Source organism: Gambusia affinis, linkage group LG04, assembly GCF_019740435.1.
Source record: "Gambusia affinis linkage group LG04, SWU_Gaff_1.0, whole genome shotgun sequence".
NCBI classification, from domain to species: domain Eukaryota; kingdom Metazoa; phylum Chordata; class Actinopteri; order Cyprinodontiformes; family Poeciliidae; genus Gambusia; species Gambusia affinis.
The window spans coordinates 23,012,791-23,022,623 of NC_057871.1; the positions used below are offsets into that span (position 1 = coordinate 23,012,791).

A 9,833-nucleotide genomic window follows, 5' to 3' on the forward strand; every position below is an offset into this window, starting at 1 on the left:
AATAAAACAGTGTTTGTTATATTGTGTGCAGGATGTGATGTTCGGAAATGTTTAACATCTTCATAGATTCAAGTTGATTGGATACGGGTCGTCGTGTGGCGCAGCGTTCTCGGAGGTTCCCTGTTGTGACCCATCCCTCCTGTCCAATTAATATCTAGTAAAAGCCACTACTGCTGAAAATATTTATACACTTTTCTACAGAAACCACACACACAAAACGTTTTGAAAGTTGTTTTTTTTTACTTTTTCAAGCTTAACATCCAAACACCCAAAACGTACCCAGAGCTGTGCGTGTTTAAAGACAAGAAAAAAATCTCACAGCTTCTCATACATTGTTCAAGTACAGAAAGGTGTCCCTCAACGCAGCACAACATGAGGTCGGTTCTGTCAGGAGTCCACTTTCCGGTCGCCGCTGCTCCGCTCAGGGATTGGAGGGGACGAGTTTATATTGCACACCCAGACATCTCTACAGCAGCGTAAAGCTCGGTGCTTTAAAATCAGATTCCGAAAAAAAACGCACAGCACCGCGGCCCCCGGGAGACAGGCCCGCCTCCGGTCGGCGCCGCTGCGGGCTTGCTTCGTTTTCGGTGCACGCTCTCGCACGGTTACGACAGGTTGGCGATGTTGGCGAGGAAGCGCTGACCCCACCACTCCTCCAGGTCTATAGGCACAAAGTCTGGGCAGAGGAGTGAAGAGAAAGGAGAGTCAACTTCTGGTCAAGAGTTTGTCGTTTTGTTTCAAGAGAGCAGTTTTAAACTGGAAGTCATAAAAAGCCCTGGCTTTATAAAAGGATTTCAGTGAATGCACCACATTTCAAGCAGAAAGTGTGTGTGTGTGTGAAAGAGAGAGAGCAGCAGATTATTCTCAGTGTGAAGGTGGTCAGTCCATAAAAAAATTACTGGGCAGCTGTTTGAAATGTTGCAAAAGTTTAACCAGGTCTATATTTCCAGAATTTTCTAAATCCTTCATTTCTACATTCAGTTCTCCCTCATTCCGAATTTTTCTCCCCTTTAATTTCTTCTAATTCCTCTTTTTTCATTCTTCTCCCTCCATTTCACTTTTTCTTGCTTATTTTGAACTTCCACTAAGTAATCACAACCTAATCAGAGGAGATGAACAGGATTAAGTCTCAGAGTTTGGGTGTTTCCTGTCTTTATAGGTCAAAGATGATAAAATGATGTCTATCAATATTAAATAATAAATGATTGGATTATTACTTAAGCGTGTTATGTGCACCCTGAAGCTTTTGTTGTTTTTTTTTTTGGCACGTATTATTTGAGCACAATCTTTGGGACATTTAAGACTCGGATTGTACTGATTTTTTTAGGAGAGAATTCGTCTTCCAAAAGTTCTGATCAAACTGAAAGGCTTAAATAAAGCAAATGGATGTCAACATCTGTTTTATATAAGAGTGCCAGCTGCTCGAGTTAAAAAGAATCCATCAGAAATGCTGCAGCTACAAACTGGAGCCGGTTTATCTGGAACAGCCAGATCCTCTCAAACTGAACGGTGAGTGAAACGTTTAGGCGCCGTTTTAAAAAAGCCGTCCTCGGGCTGCGATGGAGGGAAGACAAAAAAAAAGAAAAAAAAAAGAAAAGAATAAACACACAAACACAGTGGCGTTTGAGTCCACCGGGGTGATGAAAGCAGCACTTCCGAAATCAAGCTAGTAAATCAACACAAGGTGAGATTACTGGTTCAAAGTTCTGCAGGTCAGTGAGCAGGAACAACAGCCGCCCGATACAAATCAGACGGTGAGATGATCGGCTCGGAGAAGTGGAGGTAACTCACTCTTCATCACAGTGCCGGGGGTCTTCTCTGCGTACTGAACCGGGCCCTTGCTGTCAGCTGACTCCCCTCGGTCTTCCAGCTTCTGCTCCACTTCCTGCCATACTGCACACAGTCAAGACACGCACAGGAAGTCAGATGCTGAGACCAAGACACACACACACACACACACACTGCTGGACTTCTCCTTAATGCAACCGACTGCAATGGATTGGATTTTTTTTTTTTTTTTTTCTTTCAGTTCACAACTGGGCACTACTTTTAAAATCACAGTAAAAAATACATTAATACATTTGGGCTGATTAATTGAGATTAGCTGATGATTGAAATGGTCGTCAACTAATTTAGAAATTGGTTATACTGGAAAACATACTTAGCAATAATTAATCCGAACCTGCACAAAAAATATTCACATTTAAGATGAATAATAACTTGTCTGTAAAAGCTCCTCACGTGGTAAAGATTTAGCATCACTTGGTTTAAATTCTGTAAAAAAAACAAAACAGGAAAAAAAAAATTAAGCATCTATTGCTCTTCAGTTGTTAAAAGTAATCCAAGAAATGTGTATGTAAACAACTTCAATGAAAAATCAGCAGAATGTGCACATTTTTCTTATCCGATTAATCAATTAATCATCAGAATAACCAATGGAATAAATCGCTAACTAAATTAATCATTACTTTGAGCCCTAGTTGAAATAATTTGACAAAATGGAACAAAAGGTTTCAGTATTTTGCATCTTTAATCAACCTGTCGTATCTAAAATCCAAATCCCAGTGACATTAATGTTGGAAAGCTGGTTAACGGACTGGTTTTTATTTCTTCTTCTTCTTCTTCGTTTAGATCCAGCAACAACAAAGAGCTGAAATTTGTGGCAACAAACAACCACCAGAGTCACGTCTTTCCTGGCGAAAGCCCAAAGGAAACAGAAAGTTGCTGATTTACACAACCACAAGCTGTTATTTTCCCACCGAGGGACGCCGGGTCGGCGCTGACCCACATTAAAGTAACTTGAAGCGACCTTCAGTTTCTGAAGCGCTGTTTAAAAACGGTGCTTAATTATTGTAAACGGGACACATTGAGATTAACTTGAAAACCTGTTCTGGGTTCGATTTAACTGCGCTATGTATTTAATGGAAAATCCTAACATGGCTTCACAGTGAGAAGAGTAGAGTTCCTCTGGACTTTTTTTCTGAATGGACATTAAAAGTTTGCCAAAGTCCCTCATAAGCAGGAGAAAATTCAAGACAAGAGGCTCGAAAATGAGACGAGCCTCCTCCAGCTTGAAAAACACACTTGCTGATTTCTAGTTTTTGGTAACACTTTCTGGAAGGAAATACACAAAATACACCTATGTGGAAAAAGTTATTCCACCTTCATAATCCATTTTATTTATGATTTACGTGCGTTTGCTTTTTTTTTTTTTTTTTTTTTTTCCCCAATTTTAGTTTTTTATTATTTTTGGCTGTGCTTTATTTTGGATTATAACACGTTTCAATACCATAATTACAGTTTATTGATGTCTGTGAACTGGTATTATTGTGCCATCATCAATATGTTACTTGAAAATGCTCTCAAAACAACAATATTTAACAAACTGATTTAAATAGTATGTTTGTTGATACAATGTGTAGTTTGGGTTTCTTTCCATTGATATCAAAACCAACAAGAATTACGACACATTCTGCCACAATAATTGACAATATTTTTACTAATATTACGGACGGAGAGGTGCTGAGTGGACTCTTCAAAATCGATATAAGTGATCATTTACCAGTTTTTGCTATTTACAAAAATCACCAGAAAATTATTACTGTACCTGTGCCAACGAAAAAAGTGTTCAATATGTCAAAAAAAATTTTGGATAAATTGAAAAATGATTTGTGTCAACAAAATTGGACTAATGTATATGTGGATGATGTACACAGAGCATATGATGAGTTTATGAATATTTTGGGAGTTCTGTATAAAAGACATTGTATGACAACTAATTTTGTTAAGAAAGATGCTGTTGACAAGCCATGGATGACAAAAGGGTTGAGAAATGCTTGTAAAAAAAAGAATAATTTGTATTCATCCTTTTTGATGTTAAAAACGAAAGAAGCAGAGGATAGATATAAGAAATATAAAAATAAATTGACATGGATTATAAGAAAACATAAAAAAGAATATTATACCGACCTATTAACAAAAAGTAACGGTGACACAAAAGCAATATGGACAGTTATACATAGTGTTTCTACAAAGCATACAATAAAATCTGGTATTGCAACACACTTTTTAAAAGAAAATACTGAAATTTATGATCGGAATGAAATAGCAAACGAATTCAATCATTATTACGTAAATGTTGGTCCAAGACTTGCTGCTCAGATACCAAAAGATGATAGCGACGTTACCCAAAAAATTGGGAGTTGTCCAAACAGCATCTTTCTTGGAGAAACGGATGAGAAAGAAATACTGAGTATCGTAAACAAAATGGCGAATAAAAAATCAAAGGATTGGGTAAATATGGATATGAAATTTGTAAAGGAAATTATGTCTTATGTAATTAAACCATTCACCTATATCTGTAATTTGTCATTCTCATCAGGAAAATTTCCAGACGCCATGAAAATAGCAAAGGTAATTCCCATTTACAAAAATGGTGAGAAATGTATGTTTAGTAATTACAGACCGATATCGTTGTTGCCACAGTTCTCAAAAATTTTGGAGAAACTATTTGTAAATAGATTAGATACATTTATAGATAAAAATAATATATTAAGTAGTAGTCAATATGGATTTAGAGCCAAAAATTCGACATCAATGGCCCTTATGGAACTGACAGAACATATAACAAATGCTATTGATCAAAAACAATATAGTGCCAGCATTTATGTCGATCTAAAGAAAGCATTTGACACGATTGACCATAGCATTTTACTCAAAAAACTTATTAAATACGGGATTAGAGGGCCGGCATTACAGTGGATTTCGAGCTACCTGGAGAATAGAAAACAGTTTGTACAAGTACATGATACTAGATCCGAATTTTGTGAAATTACATGTGGAGTTCCACAGGGCTCAGTACTTGGACCAAAATTGTTCATCTTATATGTAAATGATTTGGTAAATGTATCAGGGTTTTTCAAATGTATTCTATTTGCGGATGATACCACTTTTTTTTGTCAGGGCAATGATATAAAAGGGATGTTAAAAGAAATGAAAATAGAATTTATGCAAATACATAAATGGTTCAAACTTAATAAATTATCTTTAAATTTGGACAAAACAAATTATATGTTATTTACAAGGAGACAAAGAACTGTAAACACTCCATTTAAAGTTGATGGTGTAGAGATTTGTAGAGTTAGTGAGGTGAAATTTTTGGGTGTGATAATTGACGAGAAATTATCATGGAAATCCCATTTGAATTATTTAAGAACAAAATTAGCAAAATCAATTGCAGTGCTTTATAAAGTACGGGATTTTCTGAATGATCATGCACTATTTATGTTGTATAATGCACTAATTGTTCCACACTTGGTTTATTGTGTTGAGGTATGGGGAAAGGCATGTTATACTAGTACAAAATCTGTTTTTGTTTTGCAAAAAAGGGCAATAAGAGTTATTGCTCGAAAACATGGTAAATATCCAACAAATACATTATTTTGTAATTTGAGGTTTTTGAAATTCAATGATTTAGTTGATTATAATATTTTGTTGGTTATGTATAAGGCACACCTAAAAACATTGCCCTTAAACATCCAAAAAAATTTTGAAAAGAGAGAGAGTGGTTATAACCTTAAGGGGACACAGATTTTTAAGAAACCTAAATTCAGAACTTGTTTGAAAGAACGATGTACTTCGATACAAGGAGTCAAACTGTGGAACGACCTGCAAAACGATGTTAAAAATGTTAAATCATTACACATGTTTAAAAGAATGTTAAAGATTGTTTTTTTGAAGAAGTATGAAATAGTATAAAGTCAAAGTATAGTATTGTTCAGTTGAGATTGATGATTGACCTTGTTTCTTTGTTCTTCCTTTGTTTTCTTTTTTTGTCACATAAGACAAATCAAAAAAATTTTAGTTTTTTTTGTTTTGTTTGTTTTTTGTTGTTTTGATCCATAGTTGAGAAAAAGGGGCAGATATTATAAGATTATTTTCTTCTTTCTGCTACCTTTCATTTCATTTTTAAATTATTTTTTTTTTTCTTCTTTGTATTGAATTTTTTTTTTCTTTGTATTGAATGAAATGAATAAAGATTTAATAAAAAAAAAAATAAAAATAATAAATAAATAATATTATCGTTTATCACAATAATTACTGGGACAAATCATCATCTGGAAAAAATTTGTTATTGTGACTGGCCAGTGTATTTTTTTTTAAAGCGCTAGCTGAGAATTTATGTTTGGTTTAATTCAGTCACGATGCCGCCAGCACCATGTTAGATTGTGTGTGAATTCTCTGAAGCGCTGCGTTAGTTTTAGGTCAGATGTAACAGGAAGCTTCCAGAAAGTTACACTCTTCGGTCCATGGAAGGTTTTTTTTTTTTCTCTCATTTTTGTTTTTTGACAAATATCAGACGGGTGTTTCTAATGTTTCCGGTCAGTTGAACTTGACTTTATCATGCTATTTACATTCACGTCAATGACTTTGTTTCTGTTCTGCGTGATACATCTCTCTCTTTGTGGAGTTTTTTTTTTAAACATTTATATATATATTCTATGGGTCTGGTATTAAGTTGAACATGAATTCATGTTTAAATAAGCAGGGAAGCTGTACTTTCTTAACCTGAGGTCAGGTGGGTTTATGGGCAGCCTGTGTCTTATTTTTACACGATATCAAATTTGAAATGTTTAATAACAGACGATATCCGCTTCCACGGAATCGTTCATTCCTACGCAAGTTCGCAGCAAAACCGTCCTGCGTCCTCTGACTTTCACACACTTTGCGCAACAAGATCTCTGTCGGCTTCGGGATTAGATCGGGACGCCTGACCCCCGCGGCCCACTGATCCGGTGATCCTCACCTTCGTAGACGAACCTGACGTTCTCCTCGTGTGCAGGTGTGAATCCCTCTGCGGCCGGGCTCCGGCTCTTCTGCGGGGCCGACCCGTTGTGGCGCTTCCCGTTGAGCCGATTGAAGACGATCTTCGGAGGCGGAGAGCTGCAGGGGAGGACGGCGCGCCGATCGTTAGCCGGAAAATGAGAGAAGCCATATTTGTTGGGGCAAGTTAAGCGAGTTGAGGCTGAGGTTTTAACCAAATGGGAGCAACCAGCAGCTAGGAAACTGAGGTAAAACATGAGGTTCACAACCGAATCTTGTTTAAGTAGGTTCACATATTAATTTTATGAAAGTTAATCTTAAAACTGTTGATCAATGGCTATCTAATTTCTCAGTTGCTTTTGTTATTTATTTATTTTTTTGTGACTAGCAGTATCCCATGTCCTACTGCTGGTCAAGGAAATATTGGAAAATCACAACAAGTTTAGGCTCTGCTGGAATTGAAGTATAAATTCCTTATTATTATTTAAAAAAATAATAATAATCAGGCCAAATTTAAGTTTATGTCCAACAGAAAACCAGAAACATATTGTATCTCAATTTTATATTTAAAGACAATTCACTTGATCTGTTCATAAAATCCAAGAAAGAAGCAATTTTTTTTGTTAATTTGTATGGTGTAAAAACACAAAGTATGGAAGCCCATTTCTGCCACTCATATGATTTTATTATTATTTTTTTTACTTGGATTTCATTATTACATAGCTAAGTCATTATTATGATAAAGTATAACATAATTATGAGAAATACCAACCAGATATGCAGCCATCTTTACTGAATAATAATAATAAAAATAAGTACAATCAGAAGTTGGACCTTTTTTATGGAAGTCCATTCCCCCCAAACCCCCCCACAACATTATTTATTATTATTGAGTGGCGGAAAATAGCTAACATGAAAGGGCTCCAGAAAAGGTGGATTTACAGTTACAACCAGATTTTACAACCGATCATGAACGCACCACCCAAAAAATTTTAACACGTCAAAATGTGACTCTAAGGTAAATGTAGACAAAGGTTTGATCTAAGAAAGTCTCTAAGGGGTTAGAGCGGGTCTTAAACAAGAAAAGAAAAAAAAAAAGAAAAAAGAGCCACGTCGAGGCGTTACATGATCTCAGTGCTAGTCCACGTGGGAAGAAGTATTTTGGGCCCACGCGGCTGCCAGCGCGAATTGCGTAAACAAAACTCCACAATTACAGGTACAGTGATAGAATAAAGACGGAGTGTACTCACTTTGAGGTGAGCCAAGAGGTGGGCTTTAGCTTCAAGTCGCTGAACTTGCTCTCGACCTGCTGTGTGGGACCTGAGGTGAAATCCAACTGTTTAACCTTGTGCAGTTTTTCTTTTTTAAATAAATAAACTCAAACGAGCAGCAAACTTTCCTCCGTGAAGCTTCATTAGATAACCCGCACTGCCTGCCACTCACTCACCTGTCCTCCGTTGTGTAACAAGTTTGCTGGGACCCCTGGTGATTGTGTACATCATGTGATGTCAGGGAGCAGTAATAAACCCTTCAGAGTGTGCCTCTTCCCCGGTGACCACCTTTAAACTCTTCACCGTAAACTTCCAGCTCGCTCCTCCTGACGCAGCGCGTCCTGCTTTGCGGTTTGTCGCCCGGGTCAGCCGCTCTGAGGTCGGCCAGAAGCCTGCATGGGACTCGCTTAGTTTGGCTCCGTCTGCTGCTGTGTTTTTGTAGCAGTGCGCTCCGAACCGGCTGCTGTCCAGGTGCCAATGGGACCACTGCGTGTTCTTTAGGGTGGTGTGTAGGTCATTCAAGGAGAACCCGGGTCCACGATGCCGGGGACCGTGCACGGGATGAACGCTTTCTGTCGCCCGAGGACTGTGACTCTCTGAGCCGGACACTGTATCTGCTGGCCACCGCTGCAGCTGCGAAGATGACTGCAATACGCCCGCTCCTCTGACAGATTACAAGGGCGAAGCGCACTTTACTTTCATAAGGACTAGGAACTACCAAGCTCGTACATTATGAAGCTACCCATTGAGAATTCTAAAGCTTCCGGTGGCGAATTTCAAAATAAAACCCTTACGCTACAAGTAAAGGTTGCGCCATCAGAAGGTACATCGTTAATACACTCATTTAGAGGAGAGCCTAGACATTTTTGGAGTCCCACAGGGGTCACTAAATGGATCAGTATTGTCATTATACACTGAAATTGTTTACAAGACACTTTATAGTCTTTTTTTTATTAACTTTATTTTATCATCATATTAAAAAACAAAAAAAAACAAACAAACAAAAAACACAATTGAAACAATAAACAACGTAAAACATCTGAATACGTTATTTGAAATGCAGATCTTTTCTCTTTAAACAGTAGCTGATCAAATATTGAGGTAAAAGTATGTAATTAATTAAATAAAATCAGCGATAAACAAATGATACATGTATCGTGAGTTGTTTACAAATGTTATTTTAGTAACAAAAAACACTGTAGATTATATACATAAACTAGATTATGGAAAATCAGTTTATATATTACATGCATTTTAACCATTTTATCGGCGATGTACAGACAGGAGGATCGTGCTCTCAAAGAATGGCAGCCAGTGTACTTAGTGGTTGATCAATCCCAGGTGAGGATCAGCTCGCTGCTGCCTCACCGGCTTCGCTTCCGAGCATTTGAATGGGTTATTGCGGAAATTCAGCGATTTTGAAGAAAAAGAAAAATCAAAATTGGCTAAGCTAAATGAAAAATAAATACTTCATAGTACAAACAACAAGGTGAAAATAGCAATATAAATTATTTTATCATTATATATTATTTTTCCATGATGACCGCACGTCACTGTTTATATTTTAGATGCATTGCTTCACTGTTTGAGGTTGCTTAGCAATACTATACGTCTTCCAGGTTATTGTTAGTGAAATATAAAAGCGCTATAAAACAAGTTTTATAGAAACACTTGTTTCAAGATGACCCTTAATGATAACATAAAACATTTTTCACTATGCCTTTTGGTTGTCATGCTGGC

The 9,833-nt window shown here is 37.0% G+C and overlaps 1 protein-coding gene across 1 annotated transcript; it reads right to left on the reverse strand.

Moving 5' to 3' along the window:
• Positions 1-220: 220 nt before the first annotated feature.
• Positions 221-8,897, reverse strand: mcrip2 (MAPK regulated corepressor interacting protein 2). Its single transcript, XM_044114520.1, has 5 exons — positions 8,270-8,897; positions 8,073-8,142; positions 6,806-6,942; positions 1,792-1,893; positions 221-676 (listed from the first exon to the last, which is right to left on the reverse strand). The coding sequence occupies exons 1-5, from the start codon at positions 8,322-8,324 to the stop codon at positions 606-608; spliced, it is 435 nt and encodes a 144-aa protein (XP_043970455.1). The 5' UTR covers positions 8,325-8,897; the 3' UTR covers positions 221-605.
• Positions 8,898-9,833: the final 936 nt, after the last annotated feature.

What these genes read in the sequence shown, in the direction of transcription:
- mcrip2 (XM_044114520.1), bottom strand. Translation starts at nt 8,324, where the DNA reads ATGATGTACACAATCACCAGGGGTCCCAGCAAACTTGTTACACAACGG. An exon ending in CGTCAGGTTCGTCTACGAAG is followed by an intron (nt 1,894 to 6,805) that starts GTGAGGATCACC and finishes GACTGTGTGCAG; the next exon opens with TATGGCAGGAAGTGGAGCAG. An exon ending in CCCCGGCACTGTGATGAAGA is followed by an intron (nt 677 to 1,791) that starts GTGAGTTACCTC and finishes TCCTCTGCCCAG; the next exon opens with ACTTTGTGCCTATAGACCTG.